Source organism: Oryzias latipes, chromosome 8 (assembly GCF_053564925.1).
Source record: "Oryzias latipes strain Hd-rR chromosome 8, Olatipes_Hd-rR_3.1".
Lineage (NCBI taxonomy): Eukaryota > Metazoa > Chordata > Actinopteri > Beloniformes > Adrianichthyidae > Oryzias > Oryzias latipes.
The window spans coordinates 22233043-22260130 of record NC_136244.1 but is presented as its reverse complement, the minus strand read 5'-3'; the positions used below and the strand labels follow the sequence as shown (position 1 = coordinate 22260130).

The window sequence follows — 27088 nt, the reverse complement described above, 5'->3', positions numbered from 1 at the left end:
ATTCTGAATTCTTTCAGTGTTCTGTGCAGTACAAGTTGCAGAATTCCACCTTAAAATTTGCAAAGGTCAGGGTCTCTCTGAATAATTGGCATGGCCTTTCAAGAGAGCCAGAGGGTGATGACGAGGGTTGTGGTTCAACGTGATTCAGTGTTGCTGGTATCAGCACAGTACTTGTCCAACCTGTGAGAAGGCAGCCTTACTCACTGTACTTCACCTGTTTTCTGACCTCTACCACTTTCTGCAGCAGCTTCACACCTAGAGAATCCAAAAGATAAATTACATTCTGAAGCAATCCCCCCCCATTTAACACTCAAAGCAAATCAAAGCAACAGGAGACAATGCAATCAGCTGTGGGTAAAATTCAAAGTTGCAGCTTGAGAAGCATGCAGATTAGCTGTTGCAGGACAGGCGTCATGCATGGAAAGGTAATCAGACAGTCTGGCAATGAGGAGGGGGCAGCCTGAGGCTGCAGTTGCACAGAATGACCTTCAGGAGAGACAATTCCAACTCAAAAGGTAGTGACAGAGCTCTGAAATTGACCCCACCCTGCTTCACTAAACCAGCAGGGGGTAAAAGAAAAATTCAAAAGAAATGCAAGAATTCAGTATTCACTCATGCTACATAAAAAGCTTTTCAAAAATACAGTCGAGTTGAAATTTCAAACAGCAGGAAGCTGGAACAGCAACAGTAACAAGCCCTTCAACTTCCACTGCAGTCAACTTTCATTTTTGACAGCCTCAAACACTTTAGTCTCAACTGCCCCCAAAAGTTAGCTTTGTGATTCAGCTCTTACTCATGCAGCACTTTATTCAGACCGAAGGAGGTCCAACATGCTCAGCAAATGTCAACCAATGTCCAACCATAGCCAGACAAAGGATGGATGCAGGAGGAGAGCAGCTGTTTGAGTGGGCCAGTGATGAGCTGCTCTTTCCATTAAGCGAGTCTGAACCAAACGGATCAGCTGCTGCTGATGGACTCACCAGCCGCACAAGCACTCCACATTAAAGTACCACCACTTTGAGCAAAACAAAACTCATTTTATTGGGTCAATAACACTACAGAGCATTTTTATTTAGCCTTTTACTTTAAAGGAAATTAAATTTTAACATTCTTTGAACATAAATGCCCAATTTAAACTAAAAAGACCCAACTTCCTAAAATAACTCATCAGATCTGAATTTTCATTTAACTGGTGCCACAGCAGGACTTTCCAAAGGAATGGGAGGTTTGATGCCAAACAGGTTACGCAGGTTGACCTCTGGGTCAACGAAATGAGGGATCTTGCGCTCGTTGAAGAGACCGGCAAGGTTGGTTTCCACTTTGGCACGTCTGGAGATTCGCATGCGCAGAGCGAAGAGCCGCTGCAGGTTTTCCTCCACAAAGGGCTGGTTGTGTCCATTCAGACGTTTCTGCCAGGATTTCTTTGGCCTCTGAGGTTTCTAGTAGTCAAAATAAACATTATGTTTCATCCTTAACATTAAAATTTCAAATGAAACTTAAGGGACTGACCTTTGCAGTTATGGCACTTGGATCATGATGAACCATGTGTCGATGCATGCTCTCCTGCACAGGTTAAGGAATCACTCAAACCTTTTGACATTTCAGTCAAAATCATTTTGTCACATGCTTACCCGCATAACAAATGAGCGTGGGCAGTCGGGGAAGAAACATTTATACTTCAGGAGCTGGAGATGCACTTTGCGAATGTGATGCTCTAGGTTAAAGGTCGTGGTGAAGTAGGCCTGGCAGTTAGCTCTTGGACACAGCAGCACAGGTTTATGGGAAGCGTGGATCCGTTTGTGCCGCCGCAGAGCACCTGCTTTGTCGTACACCTTCTCGCACACGCCACAGGTAAATGAGACTGGAAACCATCAGAAAAGAGTAAATCCAGTGTTCTGCATCGCTGCACAGACTTTAGTTTTGTAGCATAATTGAACACTCACCTGGGTGTTTGGCCAGGTGCCTCTGAAGTTTGCTCCAGGTGTGTTCAACAACCTGGCAGTCTTTGTGAGGGCAACTATAACCTGCAGGCAATAAATCACAACATTGTATAATCAATTCTTTACTAACTACTAAATAATTTAAAAGATATTTCAGAAAATGCCTCTTAAGTAACCTGCATGCTTCTTCTCATGGGCTTTGCGTGCAATATGGGAGTCAAACGTTGCAGTACACCTAATGTTAGAACATCTAGGTGCACAAGAGACAAACATTTAAGGAAAAAATAAAACTACCCCTGTCTAGCTCAAATACAGACATTGCTTGTTAAACAACCTCAATCCGAACATACTTGAAGTTCGGATGGACATTATGCTCCTTTAAATGCAGCTTCAACAATCTGCGCTTCTTGAAGGTCAAGGAGCACTTGGGTTGATTACACTACGGACAGAAGTACAAGTGGTTAAAGCAAGAAAGACCAACGTGAAGGTAGATGTAGCTTTGGCGCCACCTGCAGGAGAAAATAAGATTAACCTTGAATTTGTGGTTCCCGTGAGCGCTGTTCTGGTGCTTCTTCAGCCTTTGAGCGTCGATGAAACTCTTTGCGCAATTTGCAAACTTGCATCTGCGGTAGTCAAATCAAGTAAAGATATTTCCATACATTTTACAATCAGTTTTAATGGCCGGTTTCTTACTGGAACCCTTTGACTCCTTTATGCTGGAGCACGTGTCTTTTCAGATGGGATGTTCTCTTGAAGAGACGACCACACCCGGCTGTTGGGCACGCGCAAGGACGCTGCGCAAAGCAGGTTCTTTTAAATCCATTTCCAAATCAATGTGCCGATTTTCATTTTGCTCTTGCTGAACCGTTACTGTCTCCGTACCTCTCCGGTGTGCACAGTTTCGTGCGCCTTTAGTTTCCACTCCCTCGGGAAGCAGGCTCCACATCCGGCGTGGGTGCAGGTGAACACCTGCTGGGGCCCAGCCCCAACAGCTTTCTCAGTTTTCATCATCTAATCTTCTATTGGATGGAAAGGCCGCGGCTTTACGTGGACTACTTATAGCTTTTTGAAGGCGGTTCTCTCCTAATCATCTTGTGATCCAAACACGTGAAAGTTGTTACCCTGATTGCCCCCCATCTGTGTCAGCTGTGATTTTCTGAAGGCCTGCCTCACAGCCTCACCACTGTTCTGTAATACATTCATACGAACAGCAGGTGGCAGTGTCTTTCTGAACACCAAACTGCATTTTAGAGAAAAGGCTCCACTTTGAAAAGTTGCCTAATATTTACTGTTACTTGAAGGAAAAAGGGTTAACAGAATTGTTTATTATAACTTCTTGATGTCATTTGTATTAAAAAAAATAAACACAGATAGATATAGTTCTGTAAAACAACTCCACCCTAAATCTTTTTAAATGGGTTTTTATTATTTTTGGATCAGTCTTGGTCACACATTAAAGGATCTTTGATCATGTTTGTTGTTTTTTCTTTGCTTTGTACGGTTTGAACCATGACTGTTATGCGGCCTTCAGGTTTGTTGTTTTGTGAGCTCTCAGTCATTTTCATTGCAAAACTTAACTGCTTTATTTTGGTTTTTATTTCTGCTTTTCAAAAAAAAGAATTTCCTAAATTTTGACTATCCTTAAATGATTTTAACTTGATTAAAAAACCAGTAGGGTACCTATGCTGTAATTTTTCTAACAGAAATCCTCCAGATCAGATCATTCGGGATGCTATTTTTTCAGAAGTATTATGATTTTATTCCTGTATTTTATGTAAAAAAAAAGATTAAGTGTCCTATAGAAAGTGGTTGAGACTCTCTTCCTGAGTTACTCATATGTCTTTTCTAAATGATTCTTCCAGGGTTTTACCATGGTTCCATTGCGATACATCTGTAAAAATCAAACGTAAAGACCACAACTTTCTCACTTTTTAAATGTATATTCACATATGACCAGTTTTCATGTGTGCAATAAGCGCACTAGTACAGAGCAGCAGTGTGACACGGCTCTAAAGCATCGCAGACTTTACTGCAAAGTGAGACAACATGCACTCTGCAGCCCTGACTGCTCACACGCCACTGTGCACTTTTTAATACTCACCCAAGCAGCCTGTGAATACTTGCTCAGAAGTAGGTAATCATCAGCTAATTCTGAGAAAGTGTTGCTGTTTGAATGAAAATAACCAGCAGACAAGCTTTTTGATATTTTTTTATTGCTAAAAACTGATTTGAGCATCACTTTTGTTGTCGGGAGGAATCAAGTCAGGAGCAGATTTGTTCCTCAATGCATTCTTCCTCAAACTCACTCCTCTATCTTTCATTCCCAGTTGGTCTCAAAGGGGGGTAAATGAAATATTCAGAGGGGGCTGTCAGTGCACAATGTGCCTCCATTAGTGTGGGATCTGCCGCAGGATAGCTGCTGAAGACATGTTTGCATGAGGAGGCTAAAGCCTGCAGGTTTGCAGGCGAAGATAGAGATGTGCAGAGCTTTGCAGGATTTGCAGATCCAGTGTTGAACTGGCCTTCATGCATATGTTTGAGTACCCAGTTGATTTTAAAAATGTTTCCTTATCTAGGCTTAATGCAATAAATACAAAGAACATTTCATGAAATTGATAAACTGGATGTTAGTTTGAAATGAAGTTGGGAGAAGTGTGATTTAGATGTTGCTCCCGGGCTGCTCGAAATGGTACAATAAATGGTAAAACTTTATTACAATTTAGCTGTCATTGACATTTATGCAAGTTTTATCATCTAGAGGTCTTGGGAAGTGTGAGTTACAATGGGATCTGGAGGGATGTGCATGGATGAGAAAAAACATAGCAGGTAAGTGCATGTAACCCTTGTGCTATCCTAGGCACTTTAACGTTGGGAGTTGGGTCATCTGGACCCACTAGACAATGCGCTGAACCTTTTTTCTGAACACGTCAATGCAAGGATGGGGTCTTCTAAGATAGCACAAGGGTTAAACAGACTCAAAGCAGAGTCACTGCTCCTCTGCATCTCAACTCCCAGTGGACATGGGTGTCATGACAGAAGCAGAACTTGCAGGAGAAACTCTGTCTCAACTGGCTTGTGGATGGATGATGCAGCTGTGGAAGGTGAAGGTCTGGATCTCGGATCAGACTTCCAATGACCTGTTCTCAGACAGACAGCAGGAAGTGTAAAAATGAGCAGTGAGCCAAAATGGGTCACAGTTTGGAGGTAAAATGGGTCACAAATTAAAGACAAAAAACAAATCCGTGTCATGTTTCAAAAGATGCAAAAGAGCAAGGCATTCTTAGAATCATTTTAAACAGAACCGAATAAATTCTATGTTTTTAGATTCATTTATTTTTGTACCTGCGTTAGCACAACTTAGGTTCTGAAAACAAAATGATTTGACTTAAAAATTTGCAAAATTTGTATGACCATTTTATGACCGTTTTAAGTAGAGAGATTGTGTCAGTGGAAAACTATGTGCTTTTTTAAAAAATATATAGAAATTGTATTCATTTGGGGTCTACTGAGTAAAAATTGATGACAAATCTCAGCATGTGGTCCATTTTAGTTGACTCCACCCATCAGCACCATTACCAGCGAGGTGTAACAGCAGGTGTTCCTGTTAACGAAAGCATTATAGATTATTTGTGGCTTGTTTCCACATTTTTACGCGTCGATGAGGATTTTCACGCGCTTAGTGGTTTTCCTTGGTCGGGTCACACCTTTATCTTCTGAACACCCCTTAATATTTTCCACCTTTGCTCTTTTTTATCAAATGAATTGAATAAGGTTCTTCAGTGTCCCTTTGAAGGCTTTTCACTCCAGCCGCCTGGCTGTCGCATCCTCTCTCTGCGCAGAGCTGCATGGCAACGAGAGGAAGAGGAGGAGGAGGCTCGAGATAAGGGAGGGTACCGCGGCCCCACGTGTCCTACTCACCGCATTTCCCTTCACTTTCCCATCCCTTCGTTTCCACTTACCGCAGATTCGCATAGGCTACACACACACTGGCGTATATTCCCTCATCCATACACCCAAACCACGCACCCGCGCGGCGCTGCGGAGCGATGCGCCCGCGATGCGCCCTCTCCCGCGCCTCACCGATCAGTCTCTAGGCCCATATCGATTCATTTTTCATAATCCTGATATGCAGATCCAAATTCGCCGTGGCAGCGTCGGTCGGAGCTGAGAGGGCGAGAGGTAGAGAGGGGGAGAGATGAGAGGACGCGCATCATCAGATGTTTAGCAGATTAACTTTGGATCTTCGCCACCATCTCTGCTGTGCGTTTTTTGGTCTTCTTCCTCCTCTCCACCTACCCGGTTCCTGACGTTGCGCGGCTCTCCATGCTGTAATCCGAGGGAATATGTGAAGATCATGCTGGCGGTGTGGTGCTTCATGCTCTTTGCTGCAGTGGGCGAGAGGCTTGCAGTCTCAGGTAAGGCGAGAGGGAGGCGAGAGAGCTTCGTTTTCCTTGCATCCACATATTTTTTTGCCCTCCAGCAGCACTTTTCAAGCCCGGTGTGGCTAGGGGATTTATTGGATTGGATCTCGGTGCCAGCCAGCACCCCTGCCAACCCACAGAACTGCTGCATCAACACATCTCCACCGCACATCTTTCTCCTACACACCAAATGTACCCACAACCACAAAGCACCACCAAGAACAGCACCCACCAGGGAAAATCACCTTTATAATCCTCAAAACGCTCATAAATCTGCCTGAAAACAAATCTGACATTTTCATTCATTTAATTACTTCCACTATATTACTTAGGGGTGCAAATAATTTCACGTCAATGAGTGGACATTGCCTTAAACTGGGTCATCCGATGATATTTTCCCGTATAGAACAGTTAAGGCCATTGGAGTCAGTTTCCTGCTCCAGAGCGTGTGCAGGATGAAAGCCTCCTTGTCGTGCTGCATGCAGGTGTGGACAGAAGCGCACTGCAGGATGGAGACATGTGGGACTGGTTTGCCCCACCAGGCCGGCTGGACGCTGGAGACTCTGAGATCACTTTTCCGAAGCGGCTGGTGCAGCAAATTGAGTCAGAGGAGGAAATGGCTCATGACTTCTTAGACACCCGGGTGAAGAACAGCAGCAAAGACAGCACGGTGAGTTGGAGCTCCCGCTTTCTGAATCGTGCTTATTTTCACTCTGGCTCGCCCTGTGAATTCTCCACCCGGAAGGCTTAATTTGGCAGCAGGGATACCCAAAGATCCCTGACAAGGAGTCTTCCCTCAAATTGAGAACAAGATCTCATTAAAATGAAAGTGTCCCGGGTGGACGATGAAGGAGAATATCAGTTTAAATCTTATTATCAATGATGAGCTGTCACACCACAAGTACATCTATTTCTGGACTAAATGATCAAATGAAAGTCTACACCCAGTTTTTCTAAAGTAGCTGTGGATCACATCATTTTTGTCCTGAAACCTCCAGTAGGGTGTTGGTGCTGTTAACATCATGCACCAAGCTCTGAAACCAAGCCAGCCCCCGCCTTAAACACGAGTCCATCAAAGGCTCTTTAAATGTTTGAGTGGATGTCTGCCATCATCTCCACATGACCCATCCTGATGTCTTCGGACGTCACAAGTGATATTCCAACATGAGTTTTTTCTTTTTCTTTTTTCAGTGGCCTGTTGAAGTATGTCCCCATTAAATATGAAACAGGTCTGTGTGAGAAGTGCTGCAGACAACCTCCTCTCTAAAGCTCTTCATTTTTAGTTTTAAGATCTAAAGAGAAATGGTTCAGAAGTTGTTTTTTTTGGGGGGATGAGAAGCAATAATAGATCAATAAAAGCAGCTCTTTATTTCCTTTGGTTCCTCAGAACACGTCTCTTGCTCATCTGCTTCAGTTGTCGAAGCATGTTGTGTTTTGTTTTTTTTTAAATATTGAAGATGCTTCGAATGAGGGACGAGATAAATTTAGAAGCAGCAGGGGCGACGAGCTGAACTTGTTTTTACTTTTCTGTCACATCACGCTGGGTTGGAAATAGATGAAGTAGCATCTGTGGCCAGTTTCATTTCAGCAAAGCTGAATTTTTGTTCATGGGATTTTCACAGAGCCTGAATCCGTGTCAGAAAACCGGCACACCTCATCTTTACTGAGCAGGAATATTCAGTTATTGGATGTTTTTTTCACTTAAAATTTATAGAAGAATGCAGGAACACAGTGTGGAGGAATTGTATTCAACCTCTTCACCTGAACACTGTCTTTGTCTTTCATCAAGTTATAAAGAATTAATAATAAAAATGACCAAAGACAGAAATCAGTTTTTTCTCAAATGAATTTTTATTTACACAAATTAGCAACTTTAGTCATCAAACATACTTTCTTCTCTTGACAAGTATACGTGGAAGTATATTTTTTGGCACAGCAGCGCTTAAATCGCCCTCGGAAGCAGGACTTAATGTACTTGGCTTGGATGTAAGGTATTGGGGTTCATTTTTGATTGTTTGGTTTTGCTTTTTTGAATCACATTTTTATTTAATATGTTGTACTTTGTTAAGGTTTTCATTTGAGTATCTGGAATGCTGCCCTTTCTAAGGTAAAAATGTTAAATTTCAAAGTCTCAGCTGACCAATTTTTCTTGAGGCCATTTTTTGAAGTGCTTTTTCATATTATGTTAGAATCACAGCTTTTTATTTCTGAAAATGTTTGCTCTGATGTAACATAAAAAAGATATCTTAATCACAGCATTAAATATGAAAAGAATATCTTTGCATCTAATCAGTCCTTCAGAGAGGTTCTACCCCTTTCGTGAAACATTTCTGACTCTAAGATTGAGGGAATCCCAATAATTTCATTTTGAAACTAACATTTTCTTCTTCTTAAGATGCAAATGTTATGGAATCATAGCAAATGGACAAAGGAAACTTCTCAGAGGGCTTAAGGAAAACTAGAGATGAGATATTTTGGCTTGAGGAATCTGGAAGGAACTAAATCTGATTTTTTTTTTAAAAAGCTGCAAAAGTTTGAATAGATTTGTTGTAAACTGTTGCTGTTAAACTCATGACGATGAGAAACTATAAAGAAAACTAGGTTTTGATGAACACATTTTAAAACTCTCCTTGATGGAATTGATTCTTCAGCCACAAATCCAGCCTCCACAATGCAGGTGAATGATTGATGCAATGACGGTGGAGGAGCACAGATTACTTAAGCTTTTCCAAGACGGTAGTAACAAATCTGTCATCGGGGTCTCAGTGGAGAAAATCATTTGTGGATGGTGATGCTTTTTGTTGTAAAAGCCCAGTGATTCACTGCGGCCTGGCTCCTCTAGACTGCGATCAAAGCCGCGCTGGCACGGTCCGGCCGGTCAAACAGACACTCTGTCTGCAGTAAATTCCTCTCTGCCTCTGCTGGCCTCACTGTTTCCTTACCCCCCCCTGCACTGGCAGCCGTCCATGAGGGACACTGGCACAGTGTGGATGATTATAGACCATTCCAGTCAAGTGTTGTCCCGATCTCCTTCTGTCAAACCCTTTTTCTGCCCATCACTGCTCCCAAAAACGGTCTTTTGTTTTGTTTGTGATCACCTTCAATCAGTATGTTCTGCCAGGCATATTTCAGCTTCCCTAACTTATTTTTGTTCTTCCTCAGCCTGTCCACTTGGCCCAGAGTTGTTTTCAAGTAGAAGCCTTCGGACTCACCTTCACTTTAGACCTGGAACTAAACCAGTTAGTATCAGCTCACATTTTTCTCTTTTTTATTTTTTTTTACTCTGTTCTCGCTTGTATCAGTAAGTGCTCTTAATTTACTGCAGCTGCTCTCATTAGCATTTTCCCCACTCTTACACAAATGCACTTAGCGCCTCTATTATGCTACATGACAAGATGGGGAATACCAATGTGGCACTTCCACACACTCATTTTAATGATCCTGCATGCTAATAACGTCAGTTACTCTGTGGATTAGATTGGAAAGGAGAACCTCCAGTGGAGGGTTACATTTTCTGTGACTGCAGATCATCTAAGCTCTGATGCTGACAATCTCTCTGCTCTCCTTTCAGTCACCTTCTGTCCTCGGATTACGTGGAGCGGCGCTTCAACCATAAAGGCAGACCATTACAATCTGCGGTAAACTTGCCTTGGATTGTAATTCTGTGAACTCATCTTTTTTTGGCGCATGGAAAGTGTTTTATTTCAAGTGACACCCAGAACAGCTCTGAGGCTGTTAGAAGAAACATGCTGCCAAAGCGTTAATTTAAAGTTTAGCTCAATCCTCAAGGGGGTCCCGAGAGCATCATATAACATATGTCCCAGCATATATCTTATCCAAGGGACAGCAGATCCTAATTTTTGCTGCATTTAGCAAAAAAATAAGCTTAATTAGTGTATTTTTCTCTCTTAAGGTCAATTTTTTAACGTCATCGTGACATTTAATGAATATTTTTGTAGTATGATTTCACCCTCCTCCTGTATCTATTTATAGAGATTGTATTGTGTCCTCTGCTTTAAAAGTAGGCTGCTATGCAACTGTTAGGACTTAGAGTCTTGCTGGTTTGCACAGACCTGGGTTTACCTGCCGGGCTGCTGCAGCCTTTGTCCAAACGAAAACAAGTGATGCAAAGCCCCAAACCCGCAGAGAGGATTGTCAAAGGAAGGGATGCAAACCTTTGATGTCATGGCTTTGCATCAGGTGGTGCAGGTGGTGTTTTCTTTCTTGTTTTTTTTTTCAATATTTTGTACATATTTTTCTTGTACAAATGTGTCACTCGTTGCCCCTCAAGCACCCACCCACCCAGCCAGGCAGGCGAACAAGCAAGCGCTACGCGTCCCCACCCACAATCGCTCTGAACTCTGCTTCAGTCCCCCTGACCAATCACGAGCTTGTTTCCATGGCAACCAGTTTGCTCAGCAGTATCATTAAGTTCTTGGCAGCCAAGAGAATGAAAGAAGACCAAGAGAGAGGAAAGAGCAGGGCTCAAGCGAGGGGAGGAAGAGGGAGTGGGGAAGCAAGGGGTTAAAATGCCAGAGAGTACAAACAGAAGCTTTGGCATTTTGGGGCAAATGCGTTGTTTGTGGACAGTAAACTCTGAGTGGTGGGTGGTCAGAGCTTGCAGGGCTGCCAGCAGAGACCTACAGCCAGAGCAGATTGTCACTCAGCTGCACAGAAGGCCTCACATGGCATGCCACCCCTCACCGTGGCAGTGGCGGCATATCGGGATGAGCCTCTAGCTGTTTTTTGTGAGGCTAACGCCCCGCCGCGCTCAGTTTGATCCAGGTGAACCAGCACTTCTCACCTTGGCAGGCGGTTCCTCCTCACACCTCAGAGCAGATTTCTTTGTCATCTTGTGCCCTTGAGCTGTAGCTCGCTCATTGCACGGTTTGTTCTTAAATCAAACAGCGATGGCAACACTGGTGTTGATTTATTGAAGAGATCCTTAAGCGGGGAGTACCTCCACCTCTATTGTAAGTGAAGCACTGGAGAGTGAGTAGGACATAAGTAGGTCACAAACTGCTGTAAACATGGAGGTGGAGGAAGACAATGAGGAGAGTAGTGTGGGTTTTTTTTCTGTCCACTGTAAGGATCTGGGGTGCTCAGTGAAGTATAAAAGCATCCATGTGAAGCCACAAACACTGCTTTGTTGTCTCCTCAGGGTGGGGAGCACTGCTACTACCAGGGAAGGTTAAGAGGTTTATCTGGATCCTGGGCGGCTGTGTCCACCTGCCACGGTCTGTGGTGAGTGTAACAAAAAAAAAAACAACATCAGAAAGAATTTAACTGTTTCTTTACTCTTACTTTCATCTTCTTCTTTTAGCGGCATGTTCTCTGACGGCCTTTTCTCTTACGGGATTGAGCCCATTCACAATTCCAGTAATCAGGTAGACTCACTTAATAAAAGTTTGTGATTTCTTTTCAAATTTGTAGTCTGGATGCTAATTTTTTTACATGTCATTGTTAGGTTGATGGTGCTCACTTAATACGTAGGATGCAGGATATCAGATTGACCCCACATTGCACAGGTATGCGGTCACAGTGAATCATAGCAGCAGAGAGCTCCAGCCTCAAATTTTTGTGTTAGCTTTTATTTATTTATCTACGCACATACCCAGCATTTGTCACATATTCTAGAATGCACTGAACGCATGTACTTGAACGCTCTTTTAGCATACAGTGTTCACACTGGGCTGTCGCTACCCCATGCTAGCACATGTACCTACAGTTAGAAGAGGCTTGATGTGAAGTGTCAAAGCAGAAATCTCACCATTCTTGCTCCAGACTTTTTCTGTCACAGCTCTTGTCACAAGAACAGGCAGATGGCTGGATCCAAATGTGGCTGGATCCAAATGTGGCGGGCTTTTTGGCTCAGCTAAAAGTCCACTGAGCTAAATCAGGGTCAGGCAGGCAGGGATCAATAACAGGCATGAGATCATCAGAGGAGAGACAGGGTGGTCAGGATCCAGGGAAGAGTTGGGGCAGGCAGCAGGCGAACAAAGTCAGGGACAGGGTCAGGAGACAGAAGATCAGGTCCAAATACAACACTCGGCAATGAAGGCAGAGTGGCACAAACAATACTTCACACTGAGTGAGGCTCAGTGCAGTGCTTAAGAAGACTGTGATTGATTGAGTGAATGAGAGTCAGGTATGTAGCAGCCAGGAAGTGCACGCTAGGGTTGCTGGCAGATGAAGTGCATTGAGTACTCTTGAGATGGTTGATGGTGATTAGAGGGGAGACAGAGCTCTGACTTCTGACAGCTCTATTCTGATATATGAAAGACTTGGTATTATAGAATTCCATCTGAGCACAAACCTCAATTATTTTTTCTCTCCTCCATGATCAATTTCTAAACCGGTGGCACTTCCATTAATTATAAGGGATGCCATCTGTACATCACTACCAAATTCAAGTTCCCGATTGGTCAAAGTTCAACTGGTTTAAGTTTCAACATGTGTTCAGGGGCAGTGCGTTTTGTACCTAGAGTCCAAAAACAAACTTTAAAACTTGCGTAACCAAGCATGAACTGAAACTTGTGAACTATGAAGCCCAAAATGCTCATATATACGTGTTTACACAGACTTTTCATTATAAGTAGTCACTTCGCACGTTTCCAAGGCCAGTGTGACCATAGCAGTAGACAAATATAAACGTGGTTTGTTTGGATTTTCTTAAACCTTAAAACCTAAGCTTTTAAAATATGATAATGTTTGCTATTTGTGCCTACACCAAAGTACAAATTAGAGATCATAATCAGTTCAAAAATAAGTGTTAGTGTAAAATGTTTTTTTGACTTTTCTCTATGTTTGACTGCTCTGACTGGCTGTAGTTCTGCTCCTCTGTGTCCAGACTGCAGAGAGGAGGGCGAACCGGACAGCAGAGGAGGTGATGAAGGCCACGACAGAACAAGGGAGCAGCAGGGGTCTGCTGGGCTGAAAAGATCCAAGAGATTTGTTCAAAGGCGCTCCGTCCAGACCGAGACCAAATTCATTGAGTTGATGGTGGTCAACGACAATGACATGGTGAGTTTAGCTTATAGCAATATTTTTTTTAAATATCGGATACTTTGGGAGAGAAATAAAAATCCCTCAAAAAACATTCAGTAAAAATTTAAAATAAAACAAAGTAAATCTTGGTCTCTAGTTTTCTGCTGCTACTGAAAACCTTCTCATGTGTGACCTTATAGCTCAGGGGTCTGCAACCTTTAATCCCTCTATTGTGGTTAATTTGTTTTGTCATTTATTTTAAGATTTCTAACATTTCATATTACTGATCAAAAGGATGGTAAAAAGTCAAAATCTATTATCAGAATTAGCTTAAAGCACATATTCTCATCTGCGGCTGCACAACACTGTCTATTTGCTGTTCAGAGGTTCTTAAAGTACAGAATTACATTTACATGTATAGATTTTTTTAATGGATTCTACACCCATGTTTTCATGTTTTTTATTCAATCATAAAGGTAGAAAAGGTGATAATGTTGGAAAATGTCACGTTTGACTTCTTGCATTTTTAATCCACGTAAGTGCAGCCACATGAGGATCTTATTTGACACAAGGTGCATTTTATTGTGAAAGGAACTTGTATGTGATGCTGTCAAAAGTATAAAAAATGTTTTAAATGTTTCTTTATAGAAAAATATATTTAATTATTGCAAAAATGTAAAAGCTACATTTTATTAATGAAGAGCTTAATTGTTGGCTCTTTAGCAATAAATGTTGCAGACCCCAGCATTAGTGGAACTAGGGATTCTATTAAATTTAGGAAATTATTCAATTTAAATCCTTTCTCAAATTGTTAGGTAACAACAAAGCATATTTGATCAATCAATCTTTATATGGCACTTTTCATACATGGTAACCCAAAGTGGACACTGGACATCAGGCTGAGCCCAGAAAAAGTTAGTTGGTGGAAATGCAAATAGTTGGAACCTCTTCATCTGGGTATAGTTGCATAGCCACCCAAGTGCAGCATTGTAGGGGAGAACCAAGCCTCACCACATCTACTGTAGTGGCTGAACAGCAGCTGACCCAGAAGGGCAGAATCTAATTGAGGAAGGAAATAAAATGATCATTAAATGTAGAAAAAGGTACAAAAACAATGAAAAATTAAACGTTATAAAATATTAAAATAATTAAAATCAGAATGAGAGATATAACAATATAAATACAAACATGAAAAAAAAATAAAATAAAATAAATTAGCTAAAAACCAAGTTAATGAGATGGGTCTTAAACCTTTTCTGAAATATATCTACGTTCTCTGGGTCCGCAGGTCTTCTGGCAGACTGTTCTATGAATGAGGCCCATAATGCTCAAAAGATGCCTCTCTGGAAGGTTTGGGTTTTGCAGTCGGAATGGTTAGGAGGCTAGTGCAGGCGATCTTAGGTTCATATTTTATTTGAAAAGTGTCAGAATTTAAGAGAAATCAACTTTAGTCTAAAACTTCTGTGGCAGATTACACCACAAGGATTTGTGCCCAAATCAATTCAAAAATGTATCAGCTAAAAAAAAATGTTTTCCAAATGTCCTAATATTGAAAAAATAGTCACATACTAAACAATGACTTTTTTTATTTATTAAACTCCTAAATCTAAAAAGGTTTCATAGACTGTGGTAAAGTCTCAGTTCTTCAAGACCTTTTAAATCTATTGTTGGATGCTCATAAACATTTTGGACCGGCTGAAGGAAAAGTTGTCACGACATCATGAAAAAAAAGCCACATCCTCAATAATTGCTTGGAATAGGATGATGAGGATGATGATGATGATCATGACTGCAAACTATCAGCTTCCTATGCCGTCATCAAGGTTATCAAAATCATTAAAGCTTCTTAATTGTGTTTGCTCTTGTAAGCCATCTGTGCATCATTGTCTCTCCACAGTTTGTGCAGCTGCGTAGCTCCAGTAGCCAAACCAAGAACTTTGCCAAAGCTGTGGTCAACACAGCCGACACAGTAAGAGCCATAAATCCTCCCACTGATCCATTCCCCTCTCACGCACATGCCCACCGACATTTTTGTCAAAGACGAGTTTCAGGTTTCAACAGTTATTTCATGGAACAATGTGCCGTCCTCAGATCTTTCAGGAACAGCTCAACACCAGGATCGTGTTGGTCGCCATGGAGACGTGGACCACTAAAAATATGATGGCCGTTGTTGAAGATCCCTTGGTAACACTGCAGAACTTCATGAAGTACCGAAAGGACAACATCCGGGAGCAGAGTGATGTCGTCCATCTTTTTTCGTGAGAGAAAACTTTTTTCTTTTTTTTCTTTTTTTTGCACATAATCCAAGCTCATTGTCGAAGTTTTTGTTGTATGGATTCTCCAGATGTTTTCACTTTTAACAAAAGCTTTTTTGTGCTCCCCTAGAGGGCGCACATTTCACAGCAGCCGCAGTGGGACAGCTTACACCGGAGGGGTGTGCTCTCCAACGAGAGGAGGGGGCATCAACGAGGTAAGAAAAATGCATCAAACACAGATAATTCTTCATATTTCTAATATTCTAATAAATCTACAAAAGTACCATATTCAGAAGTAAACTTCATCCACAATGATCTTAAAAGAACAATCTGGGAAAGATCCATCATTAAAGTATTCAAATTTAAAATAATTTGTTTGTCCTGTCCAGCAGATAAGAGGTGACGGCCTCTTGTGATGGACAAATTCTACAGTAACAAAAAAGGTTATGTGTCTTCGGACACACAAAGTGTTTATTTGTATGAACCCCTTAAGTATTTGAGACTAAATTTTATTCATATTAATTAAATTTGTATACATTTATTGTTGGACTGGTCAGAAAAGAGAGGAGAGAAGGAGTGAGGAATGTTACAGATGGGGGATATGAGTGCAAAAAGAAAAAAAAAGGGCGTGAAGAAGGATAACTGAAAAGTAGAATTACCAAAAGAATCAACACGATATTCGAAATGTAAATGATTAGTACTGTCAAAATCTCAAAATATATCCTTTTTAGCATGGAGGTGGGGGTGTGATGAGTTAACTTACTAAAGAATTACTAAAAAAAAAATTGTTTTCAAAGCTTTATATTTTTTGTTTTTTTTGTGATGTGTTTTTAGTATGGAAGCGTGGGTGTAATGGCCATCACTCTGTGTCAGAGTCTGGGTCAGAATATCGGAATGAGATGGAACAACGCTCGCACCTCTGCAGGTAGGATATTGGAAAAGGTGTAAAAAGCAGGAATGATAGACGATTACAAATGAAAAGCGAGTAAATTAAAAGAAGAGGAAGCCGGTAGAAGTATTTCCAGCCATCCTGTAATTAAACTCTAATATTGGGTGGTTAGTCATAAGACATGAAGGGACTCAGATTGAGGCGTTTCTTCCACTGAACAATGAGCTCTGATTTATGTAGAAGAATGACAAGGCTCATTATCCGGTGCAGGTGAGCGATCAGATCTCCTGTGTTCTGATTCCTAACTCATTTTAACCCCTACCTGCTGTGTTGTTTTATGTTTTTTGCTGCACAGGGGACTGCAGGTGTCCAGACGCCTGGGTGGGCTGCATCATGGAAGAAATTGGGTAAGACCTCCTCAAATCTTCATCTCTCAAACATGTTTTTCAGCTCTAATAATCGCAATATGAATTTAAAGTGATTGCTGCTTTAAAAATGACAAACAGTAAAGCTCTGAAACATCACCCATTTGGACTCTGTTTCCTTTGACAGATGGAACAATAGAGATTTCATTTTTTTTTGAGTAATATCTTGCTACAGATGGTAATATTTCTGTCAGATTGCAAAGTGACAGCAGAGACACCCACGGCAGATCTGGCCAAAAAGTGCTGCGCTGTTTGTGTTTTATTTTATGTCTTGATCTTTAAGTATGTGTGTGTGTGTGCTTGTGATCACAGATTTTATCTGCCCAGAAAGTTTTCTCGCTGCAGCGTTGACGAGTACACACAGTTCCTGCTGCAGGGGGGTGGGAGCTGCCTTTTCAACAAGCCTAATAAGGTGAGCACCATGTGAGGGGGGGGGGGGGGGTCTGTCTCTGAATATTTGAAGTTTGTGAAGTCTGAATAGTTGCAGTTTGAATTTGTTCGGTTAATGCACTTGTCTCTTCAGATTTGGTTAAAAAAAACGTGTTAATTGAGGAAAATTGGTGTTTCAGCTGTTGGATCCTCCGGAGTGTGGGAATGGTTTTGTGGAACCAGGAGAAGAGTGTGACTGTGGGTCGCAGGTGGTAAGTAATGGATGGGTAGCACCTCCACGCTAATCTGTGTACTCACATTAACACACTTTCATAGCCATTTTCACACTTTACAATGTGTCTCTCTTAAGCTTTCTTTGTGCATGCAGTATATGCACCTTGCAGCCCTCTGTCTCCTCCTCCACACTCAGAAGGGAAAAATTCTCTTTGGAGACATGCCCAAAGACACTTTGTCACTTTCGAGGGCTTGCTATCCAACCAAGACAACAGTTCTGACGCTTTAGCCTCCTGTGGCCCGCTACAATGTGATGTCTTTTGCAAGTGAGCAGCGGCAGTGGCTCAGGCGGTTGAGCAGGTTGTCCAATGATCAAAGGCTTGGCGGTTCGATCCCTGCTCCCCCCAGCCAACTGTCGTTGTGTCCTTGGGCGAGACACTTCACCCTCCTTGCCTCCAGTGTGGCTCCACTGGCGTGTGCATGTGTATGAATGATCCCGGTGATGGTCAGAGGGGCTGTAGGCAGCCACACCTCTGTCAGTCTGCCCCAGGGCAGCTGTGGCTACAACCGTAGCTCACCATCACCAAGTATGAATGAGGAGTGAATGAATAATGCACACAATGAAAGCGCTTTGAGTGTCTGGAAAAGCGTAGATAAATCTAATCCATTATTATTATTATAATATTTTGCCTCCTGTGGCTGCAGGAATGCGCCCGCAGCGGAGGAGCCTGCTGCAAAAAATGCACCCTCACCCATGATGCTATGTGCAGTAATGGACTCTGCTGCAGCAGCTGCAAGGTAAGGACGTTTGGAGACCAAAAGCGCAACAAGTGACCTAAACGTGTTAGCAATTATCAGCAAAAATCAGTGATAGGTCAAAAATCAATCATAGATTTGTTTAACATGGTTTAAAAAGCCAAAGAAAATATTATTTGGTTTATTTGGTGATTTTACTAATTTACTTTCTAGTTTGTTTATTATTATTTATAAATATTTAAATACCTTTTGTGGAGTTTAACTGTAGTTTTTATACATAATATTAAGAAATAGAAAATTGGGATATTCTCAAATTAATATCTGTTGTATTTTTCTTTAATGTGGATTTAAAAAAAAATCCAAATGCAAAATGCATTTAATTTGTTTGATTTTTTTTATTTTTATGTCAGTACGAGCAGAGAGGAGTTGTGTGTCGAGGAGCCGTGAATGACTGTGACATCCCAGAAACCTGCACTGGAGACTCCAGCCAGGTGAAGCTTTCTGCACAAAGAAGCAGCCAAAATCCGCCACATCCGTCCCACGCAGCATTCATTATGTGATACGCTTTTTCTTTTGCAGTGTCCTCATAATGTCCACAAGCTGGACGGTTACATTTGTGACAACAGTCAGGTTAGGCCTGTTTCCCGCCATGTTTTCCAGTCTGCTGCTAAAGCTATGCATGCCTGAACACCTCTGTTTGACCCTTGTAGGGACGGTGTTATGGCGGGCGATGCCGGACTCGTGACGGACAGTGCAAAGGACTCTGGGGCTTCAGTACGTATAAAACCTGTCAAGTTAACCACATCTCGTGGCAGGTAATTTTGGATTTTTTATCGTATTTATTACCATTCTAGATTCAGCGGACAGGTTTTGTTATGAGAAGCTGAACGCTGAGGGAACGGAGAAAGGAAACTGTGGTCAGGGTCCCGGGGGGCAAGGCTGGCTGCAGTGCAACAAGCCGTGAGTTCATGTCAGCGCTCTGTTCTGCTGGTCCAATCTCCTGTGTGACAGGTGGATAACCAGAGTGTTTGGTGCCTCAGGGATGTTTTATGTGGATTCCTGTTCTGTGCCAACGCCACCACAAAGCCTAAGTTTGGAGATCTGCAGGGTGAGGTGACCAGCTTTACCCTCTACCATCAAAACAAGTACCTGGACTGCAGGTGGTTTGTTATTTCCAGAACATCTACCCCCTTCAGCGGAGCAGTTAGGTTGATGTGAGATGAATTCTGCTTCTCTCCTTCCACCTGTCTTGGGTCGCTCTGTTCAGAGGTGGCCATGCTCTTCTTGAGGACGGCTCAGACTTGGGTTATGTGGAAGATGGCACTCCCTGTGGGCCCAATATGATGTGTTTGGAGAGACGCTGCCTCCCCGTGGCAGCCTTCAACCTCAGCACGTGCCCAGGCTCGAAGTTTGGAGGAATCTGTTTTGACCATGGGGTAAAAACACTCACCAACATTTCGTTCCTTCACTCCAATCATCATTTATGATTATGATGTTTTTAGCCAAAATAAAAAACAAATCTAGGACATAGTTTCTGCAGAGTGGTAGTTGTTCATTAGAAATTCCCCTCTTAGATGTGGGCGGGGCAATTGGTACGGAGCAACTTCGCCCAATTCCACCCCCCATTGTGGAGCGGGATTTTTTTCGTTTGCTCCTGATTCCCAACGATTTATATGAAGAAATATTCAAAATGCAGTTTAAAGCTTCATTTTCTTAAAATATGTCCTCTATCATAAGAAAACTACTACAAATACATGTCAAAAACACTCAAAACATGATTTTCATCAGAGAGGGTTTTTAAGAATCAAATTTGTAAAATTATTATAAAGGTGTAAATAGTTTGTTTTTCCATTTACATAAGAATCTGCTTCATAAACATTCTATTGTTGCTCCATGAACGACATATGTTTCAAACTAAAGACTTTTACAGAAGATGGTTTAGATGTGCTGCAGTTAAAAAAAAAAGATTTTTAAACATTATGTGGTGACGCAAATGAACCCAACCTACAGGTCTAGTAAATTTGACAGAGGTTTTGGGGGGAAAAAGTCACCCTAAACAATCATACACTGTGAATCTATGTGCAAAATATATTTTAAACCCTTGAAGTCCACTACTTCTTGCCATAATCCTTTAGAAATCCCAATTTTAATATAAATGTATATCTTACGTGATGATGCTGAAATATATGTGACAAAAAAAACTCCTGTATATAAAGTTTTTCTAACCTATACATAAACACATTTATAATTGGATACATACATTTAAAACATAATGGAAAAGTTGCCAGAGATGTTGATTTTAATGTGAAATGTAACTTTTGTAAATTAAGTTTATTGATAACTAGATGTTTGGTAAAACAGGAATGTAACCTTTAAAAACTTAAGAGTGCTTTCAATGTTTTTGAATTTAAATTTAATTTGGCAATGTAAACTAATATATAAATATATCCACCACTTTTTTTGCTGTTGCTAAAGTAAGCTTCTATAACATTAAACAACAACTAGATTTTAATGATTTTATGAATGATCAGTTTTGTTTAATATTACTCATTTGAACCAAAGTGTATAAAATTGACCAGAACCTTGCAAAAATAAGATCTGAGAAACGTTCAATATCATGTATCTGTGTGTGCTTCCCTCCTCCAGCAGATCTGACAGTCTTCTCGTCTCTCTTGCAGACCTGCAGCAACGAGGTCAAATGCATCTGTGACCGGGACTACACGGGGAAGGACTGCAGCGTGTTCGATCCCATCCCGGAGCCCACAGTCCCAACAGGCCCAGAGAAGAAAGGTCCATACCTCGTCTCAACCTCACCACGTTTTTCTCTGTCTGCCTTTCATATCCCCCTCATAGTCTTTAATCATCACCGCTGTAGCTTTTCCTTGTACTAAAGCTGATGCTTTGCTGTGAGCCAAAAGTAGGGCCGTTCACCTGAATGTGGACCACTTCAGTGTTTTTTTTCCTCCTCTTGAGTTTTGGTGTTGGAGCAGTATGAGTGAGTCTCGATAATCATTAATCTACAAAAAGTCTAAACTTTTCCTTTTGGAAAATAATCAAAAAACTATTTCTTACCGCCTTTCATCAATAGGTAAAAGAAGCTGAGAACACTAAAGTGAATAATACAACTCTATTATGTATTTAATGTAAATACATAAATTTAAAAAAGGAACTGAAACCCCACTGTTTCTATCTAAATGAAAGGACTAGGCACCAGTCAGATAACTCACTTAATGACATGCAGAAAAGAACACATTAACATTTTCAAGTTTTAAGATTTAAGACTCTTTGTCCCAGTGTCAGATTATGCAACACACACAGAACTTAAGATAAAGTAGATCAAATGAGAAAAAAAGAAAGAAAAATATACAAATCACACCAATGTTTAAGTTCACAAGCTGCATCTGAACAGATCACATGACTTTTGAAATGTTGTCCTCAAAATACAAGGTGGGAATGTTTTCTTTGAATGTAAAAACTACAAATATGTACATGCTTCTTATTTTATATCTTAAGCATGGCAGTGACATTGTGATGATGTGGGCTTGATTTAATTGACATCACTGGATAGTTTGCTGTCGTTGACCTGAGAGTTGAGCTTTTCTTTATTCCAGATGTCGGTCAAAGTACGCATTTATCCAGGTGACATGGTTTTGACATTTTTTTTAATTGATCAGAGTACTACAGAGTATAATGTGAAGCTGTTGGAGCAGTCATTTGGATTGCAGCAAAATGTAGCACAGAAAGAAAACTTTCTAACACAGTTTAAAGTCCTGCTCCAGTCACCTCCGGTTTTTCTTTTTGAAAGCATTCCAAATCGTCTTTTAATTATATATATATATATATATATATATATATATATATATATATATATATATATATATATATATATATATATATATATATATAAACGCATTTTTTAGCAACAAAATAGAACATAGTTTCTGCATAGTGGCAGTGGTTCATTAGAATTTGGCCTCTGAGATGTGGCGTGACCATTGGCGCCCCACTTACCCTCCACGTTACTGAGAGCTCTCAGTTTACAGTCTCTCCCGCTAGCTTACAGCCCCTCACACCTTTAACCTTACATTAGCGGCGCAACAAAAATAGCAAACAATTTTGGAGCTTTGTATGAAGACATACATGGATCCAGTCGTCTACAGGGAGCTTGTGGCCCGCGCAGCAGATTTTCTTCATAACAAATACGATCTTTTAAGTCTACTCCTAATTCACAATGATGTGATTAAAGAAATAATCTAACAAGTTCTGTTCAGGTGAAAACGTCACCAGGATTTAAACTGAAACAAGAAGTAGCTTCGTTTTTGTCACGACTGTGTCCGTTTTGTGCAATGTCAGTGATCCTATTTATTTATATGTGTACGTGTGTGTGTGAGAGGTACTGAATATCTTGCAGGCACTGTCATTTTGAAGCGTCTTCCTTACTTTCTTGCAGTCTGCCAATGGCACAGAACATTTGAGCAGCTGCTCTTATAGAGCCAAAAAGCCACCCTGTGCAAGAGGGTGTCCAGCTGAAAGAGCAGGAGAGGGGGAATGAGAACAAAGTAATACAACGCTCTCTCCTTTGTTTCTTTATGTCACTGTTGTCTCCGTGACCCCTCCCTCCTCCCCACCCGAATGTCCTCCCATCTTCATCCCACGTGCTGGTTTCCTCCTCCTCATCTCTCTGTCTGCAGGTATCTCATGTGCCTCTCTCTTTCTCTACTCGATGTCGTTATTGTACGGTGTTGATGCTGTCTTCTGACGTGTGTTTTTTAGTGGTGTTGTTTCCTGTTTCTGCCCCTCCGAATTTCCTCCTCCTCCGTACCCTTCCCCCCCCTCCTCCTCCTTCCTCTGCGCAGGTCCCAGTGGCACCAATATCATAATAGGGTCCATCGCAGGTGCTATTCTCCTGGCAGCTATAGTCCTAGGGGGAACAGGATGGGGATTTAAGTAAGAGTTCTGGCATGCCTTTGTGTACCTGTCTGCTTCTACCTGAAGGACCCCGCGTCCACCCCTCCCACTATCACTCCTCTAACAGATCAAACTCATCGCTCAGCTCTGGGGAGGGGAAATGGGGCGTTGAGTTGATGCTTTTGGCTTCAAATTGAAATCTCACAGAGTGCACGTTCTCTTCAGATCTTTGGTCCAAGCACCTTCCAGCACTGTCCCTCCCCATTCTAGCCAAGCTTTTTGCTGAAATGACAGGGCAGGTCTGAAGTACTTCTCTGCCAGGATCTGCTGCACTGCTCAAGCCTACTAGATCTGACTTGATTTAATCCACTGGTGCCACATCTGGAAGTTCCCCATTCTTTCTTTTTTTTTGGTTTTTCCTGACCTACTTGCTCAGAAAACTATTTTTTTTCAAGTGGCTCAACTTGATCTTATTATAATCCTTTTTTTTCGCATGTAGGCATCATTCCTGAAATCTCCTTTTCTGAAGTGTCAGCTCTGTTCCACCTATGCATGCATGCTATTATTTGACACTGACCTAAAAGGACTGATGTTGCACTTACATTATTCATTTCTTTCTTTCTGTCATTTCATAAATATTTCTCTTGTAAAAGCTAGTTAAATATGTGTGGAGCAGTCAGTCCTTTTAGGACAGAGCTGGGTGTCTCTGCATGCTTGCATGAGCTTGTAAGCGGGCAGTTTTCGGGGCAACGGTCAGGAAGCTGATGCGTTCAGTGCCACAGCCCTGCTGCTTGTGATCATCCCCACATATCGCAGGGAAACATCCGACCAAAAGGCCACCCTGGGAACCTTGGACTCCCACAGCTGGTTTAAGCTTCTCCTGCAGTCTGACATTTTTTAAAACTGTAAAATCTCCTATTTTAATGTTAAGGCTGACTTCAAAATCACATTTGTTTCTTGCATTTTCTACAAGCCCTGTAAGGTTGTATTTTTTATTTCTTTTCCTTGTAAATGCAACTCTTTGACATGTTTGTCTCTTTCCTTGCTGTGCACCCGGGATGCAGGAATATTCGAAGAGGAAGGTAAATCTTGCAGCACCAATGCCCCTCACTCTCCCCTTCTGCCTCTGCCACCCTGGTCAAAGCTTTATATGAAAAATTTGTGGGAGGAAAATAATAACACTTTTTTTCAAAACGGCTGCTTTTCTGTTGGTTTTATTTCCATGGCAACCATCGAAGTTTTTGGTCGCCTGGGGGTGGCGAACACGTCAATGGATTTTTGAGAAGAATTGAATTAAGTAAACTTTTGAGTTTCTAAGGCAGCAGAGTTTTTTTGTTAACCACGCCCACACTCCTAATATGTTCATATCGTTCATCATATCGTTTTGTTCCTTAAGCAGGTTTGTGTAATAAATTTACACAATATCCAGCTAAAAATGTGCTAGGAACAGGGAAATGCCACTTTTGCAATCTCGTCACGCTAAAAAAAAAAAAAATTCCCCAAGTAGCTTCCCAATGATGCTCATGGAGTTAGTAGGCGAAAGATTGAAATTCCCAGGAGGTTAAATTAGTAGCTGCTACAAAAGGAGTTTTTTTTAAATCCAATATGGTGGCTTCTTCTCGATGTCAAAGGTCAACAAACTTTTATTGTGGTTGTAGATTTTACTTAGTGGTGTGGTGCATGTAGTTTCATTAAGATCCTATAAGCAAAAGTGTTCGCATTTTTGGTGGGTTTTTGAGTATGTGGCGGGGGGGGGGGGGTTCCTCATTGGTGGAGTGAGAAGGAAAAATTGTGAGAGAGAAAAATCTTGTCCTTGTAGTCCGAGACTGCTGCAGGACAAAATAAATAAGAAAATAAAATACATTTTGTCAATAAAAAGGTAAAAGAAAGGTATTGAAGTTAAAACAATAAATACATATGTAAATAAATATATACATAAATATGTACTGAACACATATTCTCTTGGAAATAAGCTGTTTTTATATTAATTTGTTTTAGTCCTGTTGCATCTGCAGCGCCTCCCAGAGGCAACAGGTCAAATATGCCAGAGGGTGTGAATGATGCTTTTTCCTCTCCCAAGGCAGCGGAGGTTTAAATGTTCATCAGGGGGCAGAGAGGGTGTCCAGTGATCTCAAATATTTTTTACTTTGATTAAAAGTCACACTTTCTTGAGCATAACCGTGAGCTTTACAATGATCTCTTTTGGGACGTCCATCACTGTCCATTCGTCACTCCCCTTTCTGTTCCCTTTCAGATCTGGAGGAGGATAAGGTCTCCGTCTGTCTGTCTGTCCATGTTGTTTCCACTCTCGTCTTCCTCCTTGCACTGTGTCGTGTCCACATTGAAGAAGAGGAGAATTTAAAAAAGAAATAAATAAAGAACCAAGTCTTCCATTGCAGTCCCACAATCTCCGGACCTCTTCAGATTGTCGTTCCCTCCTCACTCCTGTCAGCTCCTTCCTTTTGTCCTCCCTTTGGACTCTGCCCGCCTTGGGGGCCCGTGGAGCTCCTCTCACCCCCCCAGCGGTGTCCAGGTTGCAGCTCGAGTGAGTAGGTTGCTCTCCCTGTGGGATAAGGCCAGGGACTTCCTCCAGCACAGGACCTCTACGAATGTGCTTCTACTCACGACGGGGACATCAACGGCAGACCAACTTGACAAGAGACACGTCTTTCCAATGCCTGCCTGTCTGCACACTCCAAACGCTACTTGAGCCCACAGTTTACTGCAGAACCATCACACAGACTGAAGAAAAAAGTTGCAGGAACTGAACCCTTTTTTGTCTCATAGGAAAGAGTCCTCAGTCTCTGATTTGGTGAATCCAGACATGAGTGATTTGAACTGTCAAATGGGGAGAAAGTCAGACCCAATCAGCATGTTTTCCAAAAAGAGCCTGTGGAAAAAAACAGATTAAAAAATGTACTTATTCTTAAGGCGTCCTGCTCCCCCCTCCCTCTAAAACACGTTTTCAGGGAAGTAAAGTTGGGCGTTCTGGTTTTGGGATCATAGAAAAATATTAACAAAATACAAAGCAGCAAAGACCGTAACTTAGTGTTCTCTGTGTGAGACGGACCAACATACATTCCACTTTATCTGAGCGTTTTCACCACTTCCAAAGTTTGTTGGAGGCTTCTTCTGTGTGTCTGTTCAGGAGCGAATGTACGGCTGATGAGGTTTTTAAAGAGAGGAAGAATGTGTGAGTTTACATTATTGTGAGGGCCGGCGCTGTCCACCTTAACACTCCTGCTTTCACAGGCAGGTTCTTACCTCTAGACGATCATCTCTCTGTAAACTGCTTGTTTGCTGCAGCCATGCCTCCATAACAGCAGCACATGAAGAACAGTTTTTACATCGTGTGTCAAAGAGCAGAGCACTTGCCCACTGTATGCACACCTGTTTGTAAATATGTGCAAAATATACTGAATGTGAAATGCAATGTATGAAGATTCAGTTGAAGCTGTGATCAAATGGTTTTATCCGTTTTCTGCTAAGCTCTCCCATCAGCAGCTCTGTCTGCCGTGCATCAGCAGCAGAGCCAGTCACCCTCAGAAACAAGATCTTTTTGACATTTGTCCAAAGCTGGGAGCAAAGTCCTCCACAACGACCCCAAAAATCTGTTTTAAACTGAGTGCAGATCAAACCCATGCTGCTGCAGATTCTTAAATCCAGAATAACTGAGCTTCTTTTCTTGGGTCTTTAACTTGATTTAAGTCTGTTTATAACTTAAGCTCTTTAAAAGAAATTAAAACATAAATAGGGGTGGGAAACACAACGTGAGATGCATCTGACCCCTTATTTTTAGACACCACGTTTTTTAATTTGAAAAAACAGAATGAATTGATGCTTGTAGAATGAACTGAAATGAATGGAAAATAAATAGAAAAACATGAAACCACTATTTATGCAT

General features: G+C 41.6%; 2 protein-coding genes across 7 annotated transcripts; one reads left to right on the top strand and one right to left on the bottom strand.

Moving 5' to 3' along the window:
• Positions 1 to 1019: 1019 nt before the first annotated feature.
• 42sp43 (P43 5S RNA-binding protein) lies at positions 1020 to 2960 on the bottom strand. The gene is given in 9 exon segments (NM_001104863.1): positions 1020 to 1439; positions 1510 to 1563; positions 1632 to 1861; positions 1944 to 2024; positions 2117 to 2190; positions 2291 to 2379; positions 2473 to 2563; positions 2634 to 2734; positions 2823 to 2960. Coding segments are annotated over 9 exon segments (1107 nt in total). The 5' UTR covers positions 2952 to 2960; the 3' UTR covers positions 1020 to 1181.
• Positions 2961 to 5817: 2857 nt separating this feature from the next.
• Positions 5818 to 27079, top strand: LOC101169702 (disintegrin and metalloproteinase domain-containing protein 11). Of its 6 annotated transcripts, none has more exons than XR_002873649.2 (27): positions 5818 to 6355; positions 6847 to 7031; positions 9524 to 9600; positions 9933 to 9999; positions 11523 to 11605; positions 11685 to 11748; positions 11829 to 11889; positions 13212 to 13384; positions 15246 to 15317; positions 15440 to 15606; positions 15734 to 15818; positions 16438 to 16528; positions 16848 to 16899; positions 17230 to 17329; positions 17487 to 17558; positions 18226 to 18318; positions 18687 to 18767; positions 18856 to 18906; positions 18987 to 19050; positions 19131 to 19236; positions 19317 to 19436; positions 19544 to 19712; positions 20955 to 21066; positions 22727 to 22835; positions 22968 to 23223; positions 24249 to 24266; positions 25439 to 27079. XR_002873649.2 is itself a non-coding variant. In XM_020705132.3 (26 exons), the coding sequence occupies exons 1-26, from the start codon at positions 6295 to 6297 to the stop codon at positions 25452 to 25454; spliced, it is 2331 nt and encodes a 776-aa protein (XP_020560791.2). In that variant the 5' UTR covers positions 5818 to 6294; the 3' UTR covers positions 25455 to 27079. The 6 variants fall into 6 exon arrangements, 2 of the variants coding, with proteins under 2 accessions (XP_020560791.2, XP_078807910.1); XR_002873650.2 differs by having other exon boundaries at positions 23133 to 23223; positions 25439 to 27038; XR_002873647.2 differs by lacking the exon at positions 22727 to 22835.
• The last annotated feature ends 9 nt before the right edge of the window (positions 27080 to 27088 follow it).

Bases quoted from the DNA above. Each gene is read 5' to 3' on its own strand.
- LOC101169702 (XM_078951784.1), top strand. From the start codon at position 6,295: ATGCTGGCGGTGTGGTGCTTCATGCTCTTTGCTGCAGTGGGCGAGAGG. The intron at 11,890-13,211 runs GTATGCGGTCAC...CTCTGTGTCCAG, and splicing joins ATTGACCCCACATTGCACAG to ACTGCAGAGAGGAGGGCGAA. The intron at 17,559-18,225 runs GTAAGTAATGGA...CTGTGGCTGCAG, and splicing joins GTGACTGTGGGTCGCAGGTG to GAATGCGCCCGCAGCGGAGG.